Here is a 24,001-nt window from a genome sequence, read left to right as displayed (position 1 = left end):
AAGAAAGAAAGAAAGAAAGAAAGAAAGAAAGAAAGAAAGAAAGAAAGGAAATTCCTAGATATTTATGGCTAAGATAAGGAAAAATCATCCAAATAGTAATCATCAAAATTAATAATAGCTTAATTTAATATGAAAATATGAGAAGTAGAAGTTGATACCTGAGAAAAATCTGAGTTGTTGCCTAAATCTCACTAAAAAATTTGTAATAGCTTCAAAAAAAAAAAGAAACATTCTTTAAAAATATAACAGTGGATAATCCTAGAAAATATGCCATATCTGTTAGGGGAAAAATGTTGCCTCAGTTTTTGGTGAATGAAGGGCTTTAGCTGAGAAGGAACTTTATTGCTTCTATTTAGAACTTTCCAAAGGAAAGGGAGACTATGTAATTTGGTTAGTCGAAATGTATTCTCTACAGAGAAGCAGAAATAATTCTCTTCTGTTTTAACATTACCCAATTAAAACTTCCCATAAGACTTACAAATTTTTATAGCTTAGACTATATACTCACCAAGCAAACTTCTGATTATTCATTCGATTTCCCCGGACCCTTGATACTGGGGACGGATGTACCCTGTAGGTGGAGGAGAAAAAAAAGCACATTCCCGATTACAAATGAAATTAAGAACAAAAAAAAGAGCTGGTTTATAAATGATCTCTTGTAGGTATGCTTAATATAGAACGCCCCAGAATTTAATCACCTCTTAGTAAATGAATACAGTTAAATTCCTATGCATGCAAACCTGCTGTCCTTTTCCTTTTGTACCACTTTTAACGTAACAATGGCTTGTCACACGTTCACTGTGAGGATCCCCAAAAGCCTGACCCCCAGTGTTAATCAAATGACAGATTCATTCAGTCCAACAAAAAGTTACTGACTAGCTGATCCTTGCCAGATTTAGAAGTGGGTAAAAGTAATGTAAAAGTTATGGTGTTTGCCTACGATGAGTCCCTTCTGCTACCTCTTCCCACCAGGGATACAAAGAGACAGTAAGTGCATACTGCCCGAGTCAACTACTGGATTACAAACCCTAAAAAGATAATGAAAGAGATCAGGATATGCCACCCCAGAATATGCTACTTTGGCCTCAGGATTATTTTGAGTTGAAAGCAAGTAGGAAATGGCAGCTGTAGGAGGAGCTCTCTACTTTCCCTTTATATGCCTAAAAACCAGGACATGAATTTCCCTTTTGTAAAGGAAATTTTCCTTTGTAAAGGTGTCCTCCTCCCCCCACGTCCAATACCAGGAAGAAGAGCACAACATACAACTCTTTACTCAGACATGGTACTGAGATGAGTCTGCATAAATAACCCTTATTTACCATTAGATTCCCCCGTCCCTTCCTACAATTCACCCTCCTAGAAGCTCAAACCCCCCTTTTGACTAGTCACTCCTCCACAATTTATCACTCTTTGTTAAAATGTTATATAGGATCCACATTTTTAACCACCCCTTTGAGTTACTCATCACTGAGCATTCCTGCAAGTATGCATGTTGCATGTGTAATAAATGGGTTTTTCTTCCCCCTCTTGCTAATCTGTCTTTTGTCAATTTGTTTGTTTATTTATTTAATCTTTTGTCAGTTTAACATGCAGGCCCCCAGACACTGAACCTGAGAAGATAAAAGAAAAGGGTTTGTTTTGTTTTTCTTCCACCACAATAACTTCATCCAAATGTCCAGGAACAGAATCTGAGACTGGGAGAGGAAGGAAGATGAACAGTTATTTCTAGGAGAAAAGCTTTCTAGATGTGATGCTCTGCAGCTGGGCTTTGAGGAAGGCAGTCAATTCAAAAGTTTAGCTAAATAATGGAGAAGTAAAAACTACATTGTCTTACAAGTTTCCAGGGTTAGAATCATCCACTGGAACAGCTTATATTTCCAAGAACTGCTGATATCTTCCAATCAGGAGCTAGCTGCTGAACCTCCACCCCTTTGTGGGTCACTAACTGGCAAGACAATATGCCCTACTTCCTGCTTCCTTATGGCCAACTTCCTGCTTTTTTCTATCTTTACTGTAATTTGTGAGATCTAGGCAGTCTTTCAGCTTGTGGTTGGTATTGTTATGTCCCACACATCTCTCTCATTTACAGGAAAGAAAACAGAAATTTTATTTTTTATTTTTATTTATTTTTTTAAAAGATTTTATTTATTTATTTGACAGAGACACAGCGAAAGAGGGAACACAAGCAGAGGGAGTGGGAGAGGGAGAAACAGGCTTCCCACAGAGCAGGGAGCCCGATGCGGGGCTCGATCCCAGGACCCCGGGATCATGACCTGAGCCGAAGGCAGATGCTTAACGACTGAGCCACCCAGGCGCCCCGAAAACAGAAATTTTAAATGAGTCTTTGAGCCTTGTCAGAACCAACAGCTCCAACATTCACTAGAACCCAGCTGTCCATAGTTGTTTAGCAAGTGAAAATCATTTCAAAACAGATAATACCGTTCCAGCTCTGCAGAAGGGCTAAATGCAAACTTTCTGTAAATCCAGAGCCAGACTGCACTTTGCACTGGGAAGGCTTATTTCTTCCAACATCCCTTATTAACATTCTTTTCCTCACAGCGCTTCTCAATGGCTGCTGCAGCTGAGCTGCTCAGCACAGATTTTCTGCTCTGCATGGGGGAGGGGATGTTAATTATGCAGAAAGATGGAGAGAGGCCAGACAGCCCCTCTGGTGAACTGTCTCATTCAAGCACGGCCCACTTCCTGCTGTTTTGCAGCTACAAGGATCACCTGTTGGTCTTGGCATCTGGCCAAACTGGGGCCTAGCGGAAACGACAGACTCAGCTAGAAATGAAAGCCAGCTCATATTCCGGCACCCTAAATTGGGGAGAGAGGAAAAAAACATGCAGTAGAAACGCAGAAGAATTATACAAAAGGTAGCACGGCTCATTTTTTCTTCTCTTTTCTTCTTGTTTCAGTCTGTCTGCTTGAAATATAATCAACAAAATGGAATTATGAGCCAAAAAACATCTCCCCACTTAAATCCCCCTGACCCAAGGGACAATACAGGAAGTCCTCTTAACCTTCCCTACAGCCTCTCTAGGCTATCAGAGTCCTACTACCTAAATGAAGTTAATTCACTCCACATCCTTTAAATGTTTAGGTCCTGTATTTCTTCCTCCTTAACCTTCATATTTCCATTCATCATAATCCCACCAGGTGATGTTTGATGATGGAAGTATTCTCTTACTGATGCTTCTCATTCCATATATCAGTGGAGAAAAATGGGCCTGTTTAACTTATAATTACAATATCCTCTAGGTAACTGTATCTTTTAACAAAATTTCATTGATCCATAGATCAAATACCATACGTAGGCAATTCCTATAATGTTTTAACAGTCTACAAAGAATTCCATGACTGTGTGGAGATAAACAAGGTTTCTTAAATTAAAATGGTAAAATAAGAAAGCTTTTTTCCCCCTTCTGAAAGGGGGTAAATTGATAACCCGGAGCATACATACTTCATGTGATAAAGGAGACATAAGGGTTCGCATTTCAGCTCCTCCCCAAATTTTATTTCTTCAAAAGGCTATGAGGTGTTTTTGTGAGCTCAGGCTACACTGTGGCGCTTCTGGCCATTGCCTCCTTTCTTTACACGTATAGCAGCCAGGCAGGTAGCAAAGTCAAAACCCCAGTAGGAGAAACCACCACCTAATCTGCATGTCATGCATTATTCATGACCTCCTGATTCCTGCACCTGCATCTAGGCAGGAAGCTTGCAGGGAATGTTCATTATTCTTCTCTTAGTCTCACACAGGCTCGATTACTGCTAAGCCACTTTGTTCTGTAACTAAGGGTTTCAGGCCTTAGTACTAACCGCTGGATATGGAAAGAAAAAAAAAATCACCACGCGAAAGAAAAGAGCGATTTGGATTGTTGTGCAACACACACTGAACCCTACAATGTGCTCTTCTGAGACTGACAGTTAGTGTCCGATGGAAATGCTCACATCTGGGGATGTACATTACGTGGGCAAAGGGAAGCCCTATCAGTAAGGCCAGGGATACCAGCTGTTCTACCGACATGCACTTACTCATCGAAGACACACGGCGTGTTTAGAACTGTGCCCAACACAGGGCTTAATTCAGCCTCCCTGCTTAGCATGTGAGAACTTTTAAAATATCTTAATACAAAAATGGTTCTTTCTTCTTTGGATATAAGCTCCAAAGAACCTGACCCTCAAATCTTGTATTTTAACAACTAACATTTACTGTAAATCAAGAGGATAAAATCGCCCGGTTCTTCCCAATGGTTTTATGGACCTTCCTGAATGGCTGGTGGCTGGAGGTAGGAGACAAAAGCCAATACTCAACACAAATTACTGGTTACTAATGGACTGCTGGGGAAGGATACCATCTACTTTCTTACTATCCCCACCACGGAAAAGCTATGCCAACTTAAATCAAATCTTCCAGCCCCAAATGAAGTTAGGAAGATGTGGTTAAGAGTACAAACTGTGGAACCAGCCTGCCTGGGATTGAATTCCAGCTCCACCATTTAACCAAGAGAGTCATGTCATCTTAGGGCAAGTCACCTAACCTCTCTGGGCTTCAATTTTCTCATCTGTACAAATGGAGGCCGTAATGGCAGCCACCTGCCAGGGCTGTGAGATTTAAATGAGGTAACAGTTGTCAAGTGTTTAGAACAGTGCTTGGGACCCAGGAAGCAGTCAATACATGTTGGCTATTATCACTAGCAGTGTTGACTGGATTGGAAAGGATGGGAAGATGAACCTGGAATATCCAACTAACTCCAGGGAATTGAGAAAACAAATGGGCTTTACAGACCTGCAGTCTTAACTACCATGCTTATATGACTTCACTAAAGGCAAGGAAGGAACAAAGAGAGATGAACACATACAGAGTAATAAGAACTGACCACGTGGTTTCTAAGATATGGCTTACTCTCTGGCATCAAATTTTTCTGTTCTTTATTAGAAGATCTATCTTCTGTTTGCTAAATTGCATAATATTTCAGTTACATCCCATTCGAGAACAAGTCAGTAATCACACCAATACAAAATCACTCCAGTAACTACCCCTGTGTGCCAGACACTACACTAAGTACATCAGACACATTACCTTATTTTATCCTCATAGCCTTACTGTCCACATTTCTTTGAGAAAACAGACTTAGAAGAGTTAAGTAACTTGCCAGGGTGACACAGCTAGTGAACAGCAAAATTGGAACTTGAACACAGTTATGTCTGACTTGTCCTATTCTACATTATCATCCAATCCTATGAACTCATACATATTCTCCCCACACTACCCTAAAGAATGCACTGAAGTGAATTAGCACCAGGGGCTTCAATGAGAGATTCTGCATTTATTTAAGGCCAATTGCATATCTTATAGTTTAAGTAAATGCAAAGTGAAAGTACTAGTTTTCCTGACCTAAAATTGGCACAGGACAAAATATTAAGCATGCGGGTACTCAAGAGAAAGTCATAGCAATATAGCTACTGATCACTCTTTAACTGCTTATGAAAATCTATTAGTGCTGCTATTTAAATACATAATATACAACACATGTAAGGTTAGATGGTATAATTAATTCTAGCTACATCTACTTCCTCGCTTCCCATTTTTTCTAGAACCCAATTTAATCTAACTTCAAAGATGAAACCATCTTCATCATGGTCATCAATGGCTTCCATGTTTTCAAATCTAATGGTTAATTCTCAGTCCTCATCTTCTCAAACTTTCAGTAGCAACTGTCGAAACTGATCACTTCATCCTGAAAGGCTTCTTTGCTCAGCATCAGGGACATTCTTCTGCCTTTCCTCCTCTTATTTTTTTTTCCCTTGCGTGAACCTCCTTTTCTCATTCTTTTGAACCATAAATGTTGGTGTCGCCTGGGGATCACCATAGGAGGGATACTGTCCCTTCTATGGGCCTTATGTGCCATCCATATTATAATAACTCTCAGATTTCTATCTCCAGCCTGATCTCTAGATCTTCTCTGAATACTAGGCTTGGGTTTTGCAATCTTATCTTTTTCAAAAAAAAAATTTTTTTTTTTAAAGTGTTTCTTTCCATATCTTCCCAGACATAAAAATGGCAGCATCATTCACCTAGTAGCAATGTTGGAATAATACTTCAGTCCCTTCATGCTCATATGTTAGAAAGTCTGCTTAATACTGAGAAAAATCAGAATAAACTATAATTTCACAGGCCAATAAAATATTTATTGTAGGTAATTACTCATCTAGCATGATTACAGATTTTCATTATCAAGATCATAAGAAGTTATAATGTACAAATATTTTCTATTTCTCAGTCCTTTTTTCCTATTATATAATAAAATTATTAGCCCATATTTTCATCCATAAATTGTTCCAATTATTCAACATAATACACACTTTAACACCTCAGTTTACTACATTTATGGAAGAACAGATTAATCTAGAAGTAATTCCACAATTGTTTGTAAATATCAGAATTTTCCTATGCACAATCACATGAAAGATAATTTTAAAGTAATTCTTGGTATTGCTTCCTTCTTACACATAGTTGTACTGAATACAAGTTATCACAATTACTCATGTTAGTTTGGATGTTTTTTATTGTAAAATATATACACTACACTTGACCAAATACAAATGTGTGACTCCAGCATTTAAATTGAAGTGAGCCCTAGTTATTCTCAGCTTTTATTAAGCTAGTGATTAGATGACCATTAGGAATGCCATCTATTGTTTAAAAGTTCTTTTTTTCCTTCTCATTAGACTGTAGTCTCTCTCTCTCCTGAAAAGCCACTGATGTTATTTTTAGAAGAGTGGCCTAACCTTAAACATCATATTGAATTAACGTGATAAATTTTTCCACTATGTACTATAACAGTGTAAATTTTGTTAAAAATTTAGTGTTTTGAGTGGAACAACATATATTTCTGCTATACATCAACAGAATGAGGGATTCTAGAAAAAGACCATTCGGCTTGCACAATTACATCATATTAATTAATCCCAGCCTCATCTCTCAACATCTCCAACTTTCTCTGTGTCAGTGACACCGAAGATTCTCTGCCTTTCTTGTTACCTGGTTAGCAGATGTTCAACTCTAAAAAGCCATCTCAAGGTGTAGGTCAACTTGCTCCCAGTTCTCACAGCATATGTGCTTAGCACACGATAACTGAAGGTGACATTTGTTTGTATGTTTAGTTTATTTTGTCCGTCTCTCCAAATAGACAGTATACTTCAAGGGGGACAAGGGAGCTCTTCTCTTTTGCTCACTGTCCTATCTCTACTACCTGCCACAAAGCAGGCACTCAATAAATAATTCTGCCCGATTAGACCTGTTTCCCTCCTAGACTATAACTTCTAGGATGGATGGCAATGGCCATGTCTGTCATCACTGCATCCTCAGAGCTCAGTATATAATGATTATTAGCAAATAAACGTGGGACTAAGGAGTTAATAATTGGGGCAGTCAGCTGGGGAACAATAATATCAATCTTTCCTCTACTGCTCAGAGCCATATATGCATCACTCATATCTTTAATTTAACCAACATTTATTGTGTACCTACTATTATGCATTAATTTGAATATTAATTGGACATCTATGGTGTCAGACACCATTCTAGGCTCTTCAGTCCTGTGAACTGTGTTGGATGAGGGAATATTACATCCTTACAAACATGATTTGACTTCAGGGAGCCTACAGTACAACCACGAGTTTGGACAATAAATGGTCATCATGTGCAATGTGATAAATGGCCATGGGAGCGGATAAAAGGGGCATCTGAATTAATTAAGCTTCAGAGTAGGCCCGGAAGTTTCCCTAGGACAATATGGAGAGGCGCTGAGGGGTGGAGATGGCCAAGAGCAAAACTACAAATTGTTCTGGGTGACTAGAGTAAAGCATTTGGCAGGTCTGGATGGGTAGGAGATTATGTACTAACAGGGTCTTGATGAGGGAAGATCTCATGTATTGTGCTAAGCAGTTAACTCAAAGAGTTAAAGGGCAATGCCCAAAGGCTTTTAAAGTTAGAACTGACACCATCAGATTTGTGTACTAGAAAAGGCAGCAGGGTAGAGAGTGGCCTGAAGAGAATGCATCATTCCACAGGAAGAACCACTGGAGGCCTACTGTAAAAATGTTGCTAAAGCAGGATCAAAGATGGCAGCAGTGGGCATAGTGGAGTGGGAATGGAGAAGGAGTAAGAGGAAGACAGATACATAATAAATTAGGTGTTACCCCTGGGACTTGGTGTAAATATGTGCAAGACGTGGGGAGGCAAGGCAGAATAAGGAAACAAGTTTTGGCTAACACCTAGAGCTGTGAATTGGGTGATCAGAGGAGCCAATGTAAGGAATAAAGATTATGTGTGGGGATTAAAAAAATACACTAAGTTTCTGTCCATTGCTTATACAGATCTGGGGTTCAACAGAGCATTTTAAGAAGAGAGCTGGAGATGTGAGCATCCTTACCAGATAAATGGTTGATGAGCATTGAATTTCATGGAGGCACAATTTAAGTGAGAAAAGCAGCAGGCTAAGGCCTGGACACCATGCATGACTTCTTGTATGACTTTATTATTATTATTATTTTTAAAAAATATTTATAATTTGAGAGAGAGAGAGAGACAACAAGGCAGAGGGAAAGGGAAAGGGGAAAGGACAGAAGCAGCCTCTGCTAAGCACAGAGCCTGATGCAGGGCTCCATCTCACAACCCTGATATCATGACCTGAGCCAAAATCAAGAGTCGGACTGAGCCACCCAGGCGCCCCTTTCTTGCATGACTTTAAACCTCTCTTCCTACTCATTCAGGGAATGCCAGAGATCTCCACTTATTGATAGGAAATTGGGAGTTTCATGACTCAGTTTAGGCTCATAAGATCTCATAACCTGTATTAAGAGAGGTAAGATATGATCTCTTCTACCCTTCCCTTGATGTCAGAAAAGCCAAAAATAATCAGTTTTTCCTTCAGTGTTGCCTTGGGCAGTAAGTAAATGGCCCCAACATCAATTCCATCAAGCAACCCACAAAACAGAGTCATCCTTGACTGAACTTCTCTCCCCATATCCAGCCCATTCTCAGGCCTGTCCACTACATTGTCTCCATTCTATCCACTTTTCATTTCCACAGCCACTCACCTATTTTAACTCATACCTGTCTCTTAGCAGCACCACTCCCAAAATCTTCTCTCCCAATCCATTTTCTGCACTAGAGCCACAGTAGATATATTTAAAAAGCAAATCTGTTCTTCTCACTCCACTATCCCTTTAGTGGCTTTTCATTGCTCTTGATATAGACCTAAATCTCAACTTGGCCTAGATGCCAATGATGTGGCCCCTGCTCACTTCTCCAGCTTCACTTTCCCACAGTAACGCCCTTCCTCACACCCCCCTCTCTGTGATCCAGTTACCCTGCCTCCTTTCAGTTTCTCTCTCTCAGATCCGTGTCTCTGCATGTGTGGTTCCTTTTATTTTTTAGAGTTTTATTTAAGTCATCTCTACACCCAATGTGGGGTTCGAACTCATGACCCCGAGATCAAGAGTGACATGCCCTTCTGACTGAGCCGGCCAGGCATCTCTGTGTTGTTCCTTTTATACAAAACCTCCAACACCGCCCCTTCACCTCTGTAACTCTTCCTTGTTCTCAGCTCTCAGCTCAAATACCACTTTGCTTTCCCTGACTGACCAAACTGGACCATGTCTCTATGTTACAGACTCCCATTATTCTTTCCATTAGTCCTTCACAGTTCGTATCAGGCTTATACACACTTGTATATGTAAGTGATTATTTGATGGAGCACTTTGGTGGTGCAGTCGGTTGGGCATCCAACTCTTGATTTCGGATCAGGTTGTGATCTCAGCGTTGTGAGACTGAGCCCAGTGTCCGGGGGCTCCGTGCTCAGTGGGGAGTCTGCTTAAGACTCTCTCTCCCTGGGGCGCCTGGGTGGTTCCGGCGGTTAAGCGTCTGCCTTTGGCTCAGGTCATGATCCTGGGGTCCTGGGATGGTGCCCCGCATCGGGCTCCCTGCTCAGTGGGGAGCCTACCTCTCCCTCTCCTCCCTGCTCGTGCTCTCTCTCACTATCTCTGTTGCTATCCTTGCCTCTCTCTCAAATAAATAAAATCTTAAAAAAAAGAAGTGATTATTTGATGAAAAGCAGGAACTACTTCTCCTTAGTTCTCCACTATACGCCAGGACCAGGTCCTACATCTGGTACAAAGGCATATATTAAATATTGCTCTGTAAATAAAAGGAGATAATGGGATATTATAATAACAGCCTTTTTATTTTTCTAAGATTTGTTCTTGCACTATCTGGAAAAATGAATAAGTAAATATATATAATAATTTAATATGTAATTTAATATTGATTCTATTTATCTTTAATATATATTACAGGTAAAGTACAAAGTGGAAGGGATGGTCAGTGAAAAGTGATGTGGCCCGGGTGTCATCCAAAAGAAGCTTTCACCCTCCCAGGAGATGGGTTCTTTCGATCTGCATCGGCCTGTGTCCAGCCCTGTGTGCACACAGAACCCATCCCAGGCCAGGATGCCAACGCAGACGTGTCCATCACGTCCTCACCTCTGGGGCAATTTGTGCAAGACTAGGGTGACGAGACTGCTGAGATTCACCTGAGGTATGCAGTTTAGTGTTGGACCAATGAGAATTTCTTGGTTTGCATAATGGCACTATGATTATATAAGATACCAACAATAGGGAAGCCAAGTAAAAGGTATCTATGAACTCTCTACAGTATTTTTGCAACTTTTAACTCCAAAAATCATTTCAAAATAAAACATTTTAAAGTGCTACTCCTTTGCTGGGATAATAATATAAGCAATACAGATTGTCTAGAAATTACTTTTTCCTACTTTATTTAGTGATGTGTTTTTTCATTCTTTCCAACAGTTATGACCGATAACATTCATTTATTTGCATTGATAAACACAGAGTATATGTGCGTATACATTCTCATACACCTTTTTTTTTTTAAGCAAACAAACTCATCGATCAATTCTACTACTTTGCCATATCATGGTTTTTACATGCATTGGGTACAGAATTATTAACAGCAGGAATGTTGAAAAGTGGTAGAAAGAAAGGAGTGATAAGAAAAAAAGAAGACCCATTAAAAGGTTAATAGAAATAATGCCATGATGAGATTCCGGGGAGGGGGGGATTTAGATAAGGTCTAAGAGAGCAACAACTTATATTGTGGAACTGACATTTATCCAGGTGACACAGTTCCCCAATTCCTGCTTTAACCTGAGATACCCTGATCATTGCTTTAATTTTCCACTTCATTTTGCATGTGTATAAGTCTGATGTATTATTTTTCAGTGTTCCACATACGGTGCATTACGATTCCTATCCTTTAACATGTGAACTGAAATCCTTTAATTTCGTCGTTAGTGCGGACTGAGTTGGAGGAATTTCATGAATTGAAAGACATACTGATTGGTAGTTATTCTATTAGTCACACTAGCAATGTCTTTTATTTAGTGTGCTCTGTCGAGAAAGAATAGTAAGCAGCTGAAGAATCACTTCAAACGCTTTTACTGCCTCTGGCCGCATTAATTTTGAGATACCTCATTGAGGCTAAAAAAAGAGGCAAAGCTCAAGTATGTAATATGGGCTTTTTGTCACCCCAAATTGGATCTATTACAATTTAGCATTCTCTCAAGAAGCTGTTATAGCTCACTAGGCTGTACCATTTTTTTCTTTGAGTAGGACAAAATTTTACATCATTCACAAGCATAATGAAAACGACATAAACTAGACTCTAAAGATGATAAGCCATCTCTAAGGAGAAAATGTAGCTTACATTTCACTGACAGTAAAATTTCAAATGCCAGAAAGACCCCAATCTGGTAATTACATGTAACCATTGTCTTTAATTATTTTAAATAATGTGCTTAAAAGAAATGCATGTACATATTTGTGTCTGTGTGTGTGTGTGAATCCTGATATGCTTTCCTCTAAGTGGACACCAAATAAATCAAAGGCAATGGTATCCAACAGACGGATTCAGCACAAATCATAGAGCAGGCTGATTTGTAAACAGCTGCAGAGGATGTTCTCTTACTGCCAAAACTGATGGTCAAGAAGCTTGGATGACTAAGGCAAAGGAGCCAGGAACTGATCTACTAGCTCCTGCAGAGACACTTCATTTCAGAATTTGGCATTTGAGGTCAAGAGCTGCCAGACACATCAATCAATACCCACAAGGCTAAAGGTGCCTGTGGAGATTGGCAAGGAGTAGATGAAGTACCACTCCTCAGCTCACCAATAGGATCGGACAAAGAGCAATGCACCCACCATATAGGCACTTCCAAAATGCACTAGGCCCTCTGCAAGTGATCAACATCATCTCCCCCAGTTAGTTCAAATTTGCCATTCTCTCCTCAGCCCCAGTGTCAATCACCAGGATTCTCCTTCCTCTGCTTCCTGTAGCACTGGCCCAAGAGGCTACAGGGTTTCTCTGGCAGAAACACGTATTGGCTATTATTTTACTAAATAAATTGGGCAAATCAAGGCATAGCCGGTTTACTTATTTGGTTACTTCTGAATCTGATACCGATCACAACATCATTGTTCTGGTTGTTTGTGAAGCCCCCTACTGTGACTGAAAAAATGATAAAGAGGAAAGAACTGATTAAAAAGTAGCATTACTATGTTCACAGCACCTGCCAACCAATTCAGGTAAGAGTCAAGTAATCTAAGATATGGCCTCTGACCTTCAAAAAAAGACTGTCATCCAATTGAATGAGTATCTAATAGCATTGGAGAGGTTAAATAATAACAATATATGGTTAAGAGTAAGTTCCAGTTCTCCAAATGGAAGATATAGTTATAACAAAATAATGGAAACACTATTTCCAGAGAGCAGAGGAGAGAAAAATCGTCAAGGTGATGATAGGAGAGGTGGGCCGGGTCTCACAGGACACAGCTTCGGAGCAGGCGTGGAGAAGCAGCTAGGTGTGCAGTAAGGAAGCAAGGATGAGCAAGCAGAAAGAGGCGGGGAAGATGAGTAGAGCATGCGACCACCGCAGCTGGAAGGAGGAGTTCACATAAAAGGGTGCAGCCCAGAAGGTGGAATGTCTGAGGGCTGATAGATGTTTGGGGATTTCTGGCTCTGAAAAGTGCAAAGCTGCTAGAAGATTTCATTTCAGAGGAATAATGTTGTTGCATAAGAATTCATCGCGAGCGGTGCGCCGAATGACTAAAAGTGAGGAAGACTAGCGTCACGATAATCTTGGTAGGGGCGCCTGGGTGGCTCAGTTGGTTAAGCGACTGCCTTCGGCTCAGGTCATGATCCCGGAGTCCCAGGATCGAGTCCCACATCGGGCTCCCTGCTCAGCGGGGAGTCTGCTTCTCCCTCTAACCCTACCCCCTCTTGCACTCTCTCTCTCACTCTCTCTCAAATAAATAAATAAATAAAAATCTTAAAAAAAAAAAAAAAAGATAATCTTGGTATACGGCCATGTTCACCTGTAAAGGGACAAAAGTCTAAGCCAGAGAGGTCCTGAGGGAAGGGGATGGAGTGAACAGAAGAGATGAGATATAAGAACTGGCAAAATCTAGCGACACTGGATAGAGGAAGGTGAAGGGAATACTAAACTTTGAGAGGCTTCAAGAATGGAGGGAAATTTGGGTTTAGTTTTAGGCAGCTGCAAACGAATGACTGCAATTCAGGAGGGCAGATGTCTCGAATGGATCTGATTTCCATAAACATGGCAGCGAAAGCTGCAGCTAAAGAAGCGGCTGAGGGTGTCTGCTCCAGGGGCGGGGAGTGTGGGGGGCAGGGACAAAGGAAGGATCCAGGAGTTGGAAGGAAAGCCCGTGAGCTAAGGGGAAAAGCAGTAGGAAAAAGACCCAATCAGAAGTAAACACAGTCCCTGTCAAATTTGGTAAAAGGAATGAGAGAACTGAGAAACAATCATTAGAGTGGGTCCATTAGGCACCATCGTAAGAACGGACTTTTGGTAAAGCTACAAAAATGATGGAGCCAGGCTCTAGCTTGTTAATGTTTGAGATTGAGGATAAAGCAGAGAATGCTGGGAAACATCTGTTTGAGAGGCTTTTCCATGAAAAATAGAGAAAGAGCTAGAATAACCAGTTGGGACAAAATAGTAACTTGATTGTTCTTTTTCTTTTTTTCTTAAGAAAATGGAAACTAAAGGGAGCCTGGGTGGCTCAGTTGGTTGGGCATCTGCCTTCGGCTCAGGTCATGGTCCTGGGGTCCTGCTCGGCGGATGACATAATAAAAATATATATATTTGGTCTTTGCCTGAGGTTCCTGGCAGAGAGCTCCTAAAACCCTTGCAATTTTCTAAGCGATCACAGGAGCGTTTGTTACAAGCCCCTTTAACTACATGTGAGTTTATGCTAACAGAGCCGCCAGACAGCTTCAGCATGAGGGTGGTCACCAGAGAGACCAAGCATGTGATCAGAAGGTTAGAACTTTCAGCCTCACCCTGTGTTGGGCAGAGGGGCTGGACACTGAGTTCAATCACCAATGGCCAGCGATTTCATCAATCACACCTATGTAATGAAACGTCCATAAAAACTCCTGAGTGACAGGATTTGGAGAGCTACCTAGTTGGTGAACCCCCAGACATGCTGGGAGGATGGTGTGCTGGGATGGGGCATGGAATCTCCAAACTTCCCTGTCTTGTCCTATGTGTGTCTGTCATTTGGTTGTCCCTGAGTTGTATCCTTTATAATAAACTGGTAATAGTAGGTAGCACTTTCTTAAATTCTGTGAGTCTTTCTAGCAAAATACCGAACTTGAGAGGGTCCTGGGAACCCTCAAACTTATAGTTGGCCAGTGCTCAAGGACTGAGTCCCTGACCTGAAGGGACTGTGTTAACTCGGGACACTTAGCGTCAGACTGAACTGAGGGGCTAGACACCCCACTGGCATCATGGGATCGGAGAATTGGTGGTTGTTTGAAAAAACAACCACACAATATATTATCCAAACAATTTTATATTGGGCTTTAGTCATACTCCTATTTCCCATGTGTGCTGGCCAAATATGAGAATAATGCATATAACACCACTGTCAACAAGTGAAATTAAGATTTCTGAAGACTGTAAATTAAACTGTCTTCTAGAAATTCCCCCAAATTTTTGCTGAGCCTATTTTCCCTCAATCATCATTATTAGAAAATGTGTAAGGATGAATGACCATAAAATGGAATTAACCGATATTTTATCTACCAATCCTGATACTCTCTATTAAATAATCAAGAGAAACTGAATTTACACGATCTGATTAGAGCAGTTTGCTTAAATTTCTAGTCCCAGATTAAGTACAGATGTTATACAAAATAGGCTAGGTCTGGAAATTGCCACAAATATATCCTTATTATTTAGCATTGTTTTTGCTTTAAAAAAAAAGAAAGGAAGAGTCTTCCCCAGAGTCCCTGAGATACATGCAGAAAATAAGAAGAATCAACCTAGAAAAGAACAGAAAAAAAAAAAATCACATGCTTGTACTAAACAACAAAGTACAGGCCTAAAAACTGCACATGACCAAACAGGAAAGTAGAAATATCGTGACCAAAAAAAAAAGATAAAATTAAAATAGAATTCTTACATTCCTGTCCTGGAGATTTAAGAAAGAAAGGATTATGATTCAGTTAATTATACAAAAGATAAAATTACAGTCCAATATTTGAAAAATAAGAGTTAACTGAAAGGACTTTTTAGTTTCTATTGTTTTCCAGGTCCAGTGCTACGCATTAGTAAGGTAAAAATGCATAAAATACTGCCTCCACCCTGAGGGACTTTCCAGGCTAGAGAGCTCAAGCATTATAGAGACTGCATGGAAGGGCGTCATGGTGCATGGTTGAGTATAGACTCTTGACCAGGATACCTGAGTTCAACCACTACTAGGTTCTACCACTTACTAGTTGCAAGGTTTACGGGTAGAGATCTCATCTTTATGCCTCAGTTTTGCTATCTTTACAGTGGGGGGTACTCACATCCTCTCATTCAGAGCAATGCTTGAGCACAGCATGTGCTAGACAAGTCTTAGCTACCATGATGATCTTGTCCTTGCTTCCTAGAGTCCCCATGTTGTAGTGATGGTGTCTGCTCTGGGCCCCATGTCTTGGCGTCTCATTTTCCTCTTCAGCAAGGGCAGTAATTAGTGAGAGGATTCTACGTCTCTGGGTATTTGGTACAGGCTAAATGCTAAGAGACTACAATAAAGACTATCTCAAAACAGCCAGCTTCCAATTTGTACATAATTAGGGAAATTCATCATGAAGAAATGTAAAAGCTTAATTTTTGAATAAAAGGTAATTAGAGGGCACCTGGGTGGCTCAGTCGGTGGCTGCCTTTGGCTCAGGTCATGATCTCAGGGTCCTGGGAAGGAGCCCCACATCTGGCTCCCTGCTCTGCAGGGGGGTCTGCTTCTCCCTTTCCCTCTGCCCCTCCCCTGGCTTTTGCTCTTTCTCTCTCTCTCTCAAATAAATAAATAAAATCTTTAAAAAAAAGGTAATCAGAGTTTTGCAACATCCTGTCAAATAGCAAGACGTATGCAAATCACTGTAGCCACAGTAGGCTGCATTCTATATGAATCCCAGAATAACCAGAATTTTGGAAATTAAAGTTACACCAACTAATTATCTAAAGTTATACACACATTATCTGATTTGGAAGTATGACCCAGTGGTTGGGCAAGGTGACTTTAGGTTTCTTTTTACTTTTGAGTCCATCCATTTTCAAATTTGGTGCTGACTGCATTTCAGATAAGTGGCTGGCATGGGAATTAAGAAAGTTTACTGGTGTCAGGCGCTCTAATTTGCCAAGTGGTCTCCTAACTGTGGCTGTGTTTACAAAAGCGTCATCCGTCTGGGCAGGGCAAAACAGGACAGTCATTTGGACTGATTCAGTGTATTCTGTATGCTGAGCGGTACTGAAGAGCAGGGACCTTAAAATTCTCTTTCTCACATATGTATCATTATGCTAAACACACGCCTGCTCCCCTGTTTGAATCAGTCGTACCATGCAAAGCAAATTATGGATGGATTAAATCATGGCTTTTTTAGGTAACAGCATGACCAACATAAAGGTTCAAGGGTTTCAAAAATAGAGTATTTCTATTTTGCCAACGTGAATTACGATGGAATGCCAGTGAAGTCTCATTAGGGTTTGTATATGCCCTACCTTTTTAGCTTGACCATGAATTAATTCACAAGTAGGCAATCTGGAAATACATTTATTTGCACGATATTAAATTCAAATTATGTCATCCTGTTTTTCCTCTTATCCTTTATAAAATCTTAACATCTTTGTGAACTTTAACATGCTCTGCTTTGTAAACCCTATGTAAGTCTAACACAGACATATCCTCAGTATTAGCTAACTCATGTTAAATCTCTATATGTTTACGGATGCTAATTCCAAACCACCTTCAATGTAACAAGCTCACAGAATCCTGCTGCATTTACTTGGAAGCCCAACAGCATTTTTAAAACAGACACCAACATTTTTATTTCTGATAAGAAATGCTTGATTTAAATGAAAAGGGGGAAAAAAATCACAATTTCTGTGGCTTCTTTCACAGCTTAACCTTTACAACGGGTGGTCTACATCTGCCCCTAATTCTTACGTATCTCTTTTCTTACCTCTTGTGATCTGGCTTCTACCTCTGCTACGTCAGTATTCTATTCAGTACAAGCCCGCTGCAGTAGCGAGCCTTGTTGACCCCCCCACGTCCCACACACCAGGCCTGACACTTGCACGTCTCTTGGCACCCCGTCTCTGTGCTTCTTCCTTTTGCTCCTTTTCTCTCCTTCTGACTCCATAGGCTTTCTCAAGGTCCATCAGGCTGGTGTCTCCCCAAGTTACATCTTTACCTCTAATCTTGCCCAAATTTTAATTTTGCATTTCCAACTTCTTACTAGAAATGCTCACAGGGATATCCCACTATTAACAAACTCAACATACCTAAAAGCAAATTTATTTCCTCTCTATTACCAATTCTCCACCCATTTTTCTGTGAGTAAGATGATGACTTTTCAAGTTAGCAGAGTTCAGAGCTGGGTAAGTATTGCTGATTTTTCTCTTATCTCTTGGAGCCGAAAACAATCGTTGATTGACTTTGCAATGTCTCGACTTGCTTTTATTTTCTACTGCTCTTGCAATCCCTCTAAATGAGGCAGTTCTTATCTTAGTCAGTACACTTATATCCACTGGATGCCATGCATCAATCCCTGTCCCTACTAATGCACCTGACAGACTGCTAAGACGAGCCATCTGGGCAGACAGGGAAGTTGGCTCACTCAGGATCCATTCCAGCTCCCTCTTTTTCAACTTCCTAAAAAAAAGAGAGTTTGGAAAGCTAAAAGCTACATTTCCCAGAGAGCCCTGTAACTATGGATCTCTGTGTGAGCTAACTTCCACCAGTGCAAAGCAAGGCCAATGTGAGGAGGCAGCCTGGTGAAGAGAAGCGGGGTCTGCTGACAACCAGGACTGCAGATGCCTTACTTCTTCTACAGCCACGGAGAGGAGATTCCTGTACCCAGTTCCAATTTAGGGGTGTAAGTGGTGGGTGGGAGGGTGGCAGAGGTCTTTTGTTAGAAATGCCCTCTGAATGTTCTGTTGGCATAATATCATAGCTCCTTTTCACCATAAATTGTTAGAGTGGATCCTATTAAGAAGCTTAAAACACCTTCCTAAACAACTCCCCTCCTTATATCAACCCTTGTTTCGATAACCATCAAGGGGGTTCCTGCTGTCTACAAAATAAAGCCCTAACTCCTTAATATCACACGAACGATCCTGGTGTTCTGGCCCTAACCCACCATACTATTTCACATGGACTTTCTAAGAGAACCTTTCCCCCTAGGCTTGTATTTTTCTTCCACAGGGCTTTGGCTGACCTCATTTCACTTATTGTGAATGGCTTTTTCTCTGCCTCTGACACATAAATCCCAGCTATCTTTCAAAGCACTGAACAATCCCACCTCTGCCATGAAGCCCTTCATGACCACTTCAGGCAGGAGTGACTTTTCTGTCTCACTTTCTCTAAATTGACAGGACATATTATATTATCAGATTATATATATATATATATCTGATATATCTCTCTCTATATATCTATATATAGATATATATCATATTTAATATATATATTAAAGATTATATATATAAAAGATTTTATACATATATTACAGATTTTATATATATATATTAAAGATTTTATTTATTTATTTGCAGAAAGAAAGCACAAGCAGGCAGAATGAGAGAGAGAAGCAGACTCCCTGCTGAGCAGGAGCCCGATGCAGGGCTCTATCCCAGGGCCCTGAGATCATGACCTGAGCTGAAGGCAGACGCTTAACTGGCTGAGCCACCCAGGTGTCCCAGGTTATATATTTCTCACTTATGTTTTGTGTTCTTGGTAACTTCTTCTTGTTTATATTTAGAAGACTTATCTCTCTAATCTTCATTTTTGAGTAACCTAAGTTATATAATCCATATTTAACAATAATATAGCTAATTTATTGAGTACCTATTTTTGGCAGGTATTGTTCTAGGCACTTTTTGTCTCTCATCCTTAAAACAACCATGGGACAACCTTGGTTCATTTTATGGATGGTGAAACAAGTTCCCAGAAGTTATGTAGTTTGTTCAGAGTCACGGAGTGAGAGAGACAGGATTTGTATTCTAATCTTAGGTGGATGCCCAAGCTGTAGTCTCTCTGGGGCAAAATATAGTTCATTTCACAAAGATGGTGCTCATAGCTAATTTATCCAACTACTGACTGAATAACCAGTCAGTTTTCCAAGGGAACATTTCTCGAGCACTATTTGCCAGGCTCTTTGCTAAGTACAAGTGTTGTTTTATTTAATCCATTCAGCCACAACATGAGCTAGATACCTTACATGTTTTAAAGATGGAAAACAAACACTCTGCCACCTAGAAAAATGAACTGACTTGCCAGGATCTTAGTGCTGATACATGGCACGTCTGGGAGTGGAACCCAAGGGTTTGGTTCCAGAACGCATGCACTGTGCATCAGAACTAACACTTCTCAGAGATACAGTGATTTTACAGGGAGACTATTCAATGAAATGGTTCATAGAAAATGTTTCATTTTTAAGCAAAAAAAAAAGATAAAAATTCGGTACATCACAGTACATTTTCTTTACTACAAGACCCCTCGTGATTACCGCGACAATTTAAAATTTCTCATTTGCAAGAGGTAGAACTAGCAAACAACTGAAAATCTAAAAGGAAGTCATGGGAAAGAGAGGGGCAGGAAGAGCAAGAGGAACCTGGGGAAAATAGCCCTCCCCATACTAGCCCACACATTTTATTTACTAAAACTAATTATTGACTAAAATTTTCCCTATTTAACTTACTCTTAATATGCAAATTTGCAGTTTGCTCTTTATCTATTTGTTATTATAATACTTTTTTCCCTAGTAAAATTATCGTTATATTAAATTTGGCAAATGCAGGTGATTATATTTCTTTTGGAACTCACATGTAATTATACTTATTTCAAATCTTGGGTTTCGAAACAACTGATCTAGAAGTTACACAGCAGGGAATCTGAGCAGTTAGCTCTAGTTCAACCCAAATTTGTCATCCCTCTGAGGGTCTTTTCGTTTCTTTCTCCACATGCTTTTTGTCATTCAGGAAATCAATGAAGACACAAAATGATGGCCTACATTGAAAACAACAATACCTACATCTCAAATGCATGTGAAGGCAGATGTGTTTTAGGAGCAAACATTCAGAGCAGTGACACAGGGTGGTTCCCAGTGACTGCTAAAGACAATTCTGTAAAGGACAGGTCTGTACTGGGCATGTAGAAACCACCTTTGTGCTCATGTATCAAACACACATCATGTTCCCTTTGTCTACAAGTCTGCTTTCCAGTTCTTCAAAAAGACTGTTCCTTCCATAAAATCGGTTTGATCTCTTTTTGCATTTTTGTTTCAGAACATTTCAACTTTATGTATTAGATTTCAAATTAAGTAAACAGAAAAATTCTCTGTAATTAAACTTCCTTATAAAGTGTGAAATTTGCACCTACACATTCTGCTAATTACACCATGAATAAAAGTTACAGTTTAGTGAAAAGTGATGAGTTTTCATGCCTGGACAGTCAATATTATACCTGTAAACTCACCAAACTGTTGAGTTCCTTCCAAAAAAAATTTCACACTTTGTATATATTTCAAAATAGTTGGCTATTTTTGAAAGCCATTAAGACTCCGTTTTCATGAAATTGTAACAATTCGATTCATTAGGAAGACTCAAACCTACTGAGCGTGAGATTTCATTTTACTATGGTGAGCTAAGAGTATAAATGCTCCTAATAACACAATGGTTATTGTGTTATCATCCTAAAAAGGGAAGGTTTGCATGCCTTTGTTTTTCTACAAATATTCTCCATTGTTGGTCTTTAAGTGACACTGTGACTGCTGGTCCTGTGATACTTTACATTTGGGAAGAACCTTGGAGTCTACAGAACACCTTCAGACATGCTAGCTCATCCTATCCTCACAGAAGTCTGCAGCAAGAACAGAGGCATTACTAGATGTGCCTTCTGTAAATGAGCACTCTAAGGAGTTTAGGGGCTTGTTGGGTGTCACAAGGGTGCCCGTCAGACAGAAATGGAACACCTATTCTAAACATGTTTCTTTCTCTCCTATCCAGATAGAATTTAGAGCCAAAAGCATTTGGGAGATCATCTGGTCCATGCCCACCTCATCCCCAACCTGACTGACGATAACACTACAGAACTTGCGTAGGGTCATAGAGTGAGATTCTGGCCATGCAAGGACTAAGAACTCCCATGTTCATCCAGAATGTAAAGGAAAAGGGATTTCAGAGTCCGACAGGGATAGGTGTGGACCCTAGTTCCAAAACACACTACCTGCAGTCTTGTGTGAGTTTCCTAAACTCATTCAACTTTAGCTTCTTTTCATGGAAGTGGGAATATTAAGACCTATGTTATATAGTTATAGGGATGATAAAAGATGTGGTGTACCTGGCTCATGATCACTGCTCAGCATACATCATTTTCCTTCCCTCTTTGCAACTCATTGTTTTTAAGGTACCTATATTTCAAATTTCATTTCATAAACTAAAAACACTTTAGCAATCCAGAGTTGCTTACAAAAATAGGTTTTAAATGTCTGTTTGACTTTTACAAGTAATCCTTACATTTAAAAAAATTAATTGTTCAATCTTTTCATTACATATAGTCCTTCTCATTAAAATACTAGATCAAACAGTAAAATTTACATTTCTTACTTTAAGGTTTCAAAACGTAACTGGAAACCCTCATCAGTCTTTTCCAGCCAATACATTTGTCACAACTTCAGTTTATTTTTGTGACTTGGTTTTTTAATTGCACTGTTTAGTGATTAGAATGGAAGTTAATCCTTCCAATGATAAAGTATTTTGGGAAGTGACCCATGCTGACACTATTTTGCAGCATAAAAGCCAGTGCTCTCTGGGGTGATGGTGCTCAAAACCAAGTAATGTAGATACATAAAATTGTAGAGTGCATTCCATCTACTGCATGCAGTGTTGGCATGGTCCCAGAGTCAAATACTGGACCCAAAGCATCCTTAGAGAATTTTCGTGGAATGCCACAGTGCACCAAAGACCAATTTTACAAAGAAGCGGAAGAATTCCCCACCTCACAGTCTTAATGGGAGAGGAAGGAGGGGTCCTTATCTCCATTTTGCAGATAGGAGTACTGAGGCTGGGCAGCTTGCAAACAACAGAAGCAAAGCACAGAGGCCGAACGGAAATTCAGGAGGAAGGACACCGAGTCCTTGGGCTTCCAGAAATCACCTTCTCTCTTAGTTGAAAGTCCCTGCTGTTCTTCCAGGAAATAAAAACAACACATTGCACGGATAGAAAAATTTTCGATTCTGATCCTGAAATTTTTGATGAAAAGGGGGAATTGCCTCTGGGAAAATGTGCTCTGCATTTCAAATTCACCAGATATAAATTTTAAAAGAATTCATTTTCATTCCTCTCAAGATCCCGAAAATAGCCCCAATTTCACTTATTTTGTTTTCTTAAAGTTATCTGAAAATTAAATAGACACAAACAAAATACGATAGGGTGGGTATTGTAATTTACATTTTATAAAGCCAGAATAGACATTTTTACTAGATTTAATTAATGCAAGTATATATTCATGTGTCTACAATTTATTATACTAGTATCTAATGATGCAGTTAGAATTAGAGTATTTTTATATAAATGATATTGTACCAGAATTTCAATGCAATTTTTCATCCTTCCTCACTGAACTGACTTTTTTTTCTGCCATATTAAATGTCTGTCATTCCAAATAAACTGTCAGGTCAAAAAAAATTCATTATCTTCTTTGGGGCAATCTTGTGGCTATTCTCCTAGAGTGAAGCCTTACAGAAGTGACCTTTAGGTATATATGGATCATATTAGCCTCCTGCCTTGTGCACTGCATATGTAGGTTTTAACATTTCCTTTGCCTTATCTAACTGTTCTTACATTATTTTTCCTATATTTTGATTTATTTGCCTAGTTGCTAATTTTTCCAATTATACCATACTAACACATTTATATAAATTATCCCAAATTTTCTTTTGAGATGGGAAAGGGAGTAAGTAAAGACATAAGATGTTCAATTCTCTTATCAGATCAAATGCTATGGGTATTGCTCTGGAATTACAATCCTTGTGGACTGGAGAATACAGTCATCAAAAGAGGACTCCATCTCCCTGGCATCATGGTGGAGTAGTCACAAAAGTTATTCCCCACCATTTGCTACCTTGGTTGGTAGGATACACTAAACATGGCAAGCTACTGCTCAAAATCAGCTCTTTTCAACTGCTTTACTCCCCATGTTTATAGACATGTAATTCCTACGTTCATACACACACTTATACAGACACAGGCAAATAAGCATAAATAAACCCAGCTCACTATGGCTATGGGACAGACAGCAGGTTGCACATTGCCAGCCAGTTAGCTGCAATTCCAGTCTTTTCTCTCGACCGATT

General features: G+C 39.8%; 1 protein-coding gene across 2 annotated transcripts in view; it reads right to left on the bottom strand.

Moving 5' to 3' along the window:
• KLF12 (Kruppel like factor 12) overlaps window positions 1–24,001 on the bottom strand; it is a 430,517-nt gene that overhangs the window by 68,715 nt on the left and 337,801 nt on the right. For both annotated transcript variants that reach the window (XM_035003236.1, XM_035003237.1), the window contains exon 6: window positions 509–571. In XM_035003236.1, the coding sequence (XP_034859127.1) occupies window positions 509–571 (63 nt within the window). The remainder of the gene's footprint in view (window positions 1–508; window positions 572–24,001) is intronic.

The sequence above is a fragment of the Mirounga leonina genome, unplaced genomic scaffold, assembly GCF_011800145.1.
Source record: "Mirounga leonina isolate KUSES-001 unplaced genomic scaffold, KU_Mleo_1.0 Mir_127, whole genome shotgun sequence".
NCBI lineage: Eukaryota > Metazoa > Chordata > Mammalia > Carnivora > Phocidae > Mirounga > Mirounga leonina.
Note: the sequence above shows the minus strand (reverse complement) of the source record. Positions and strands in the feature narration are given on the sequence as shown.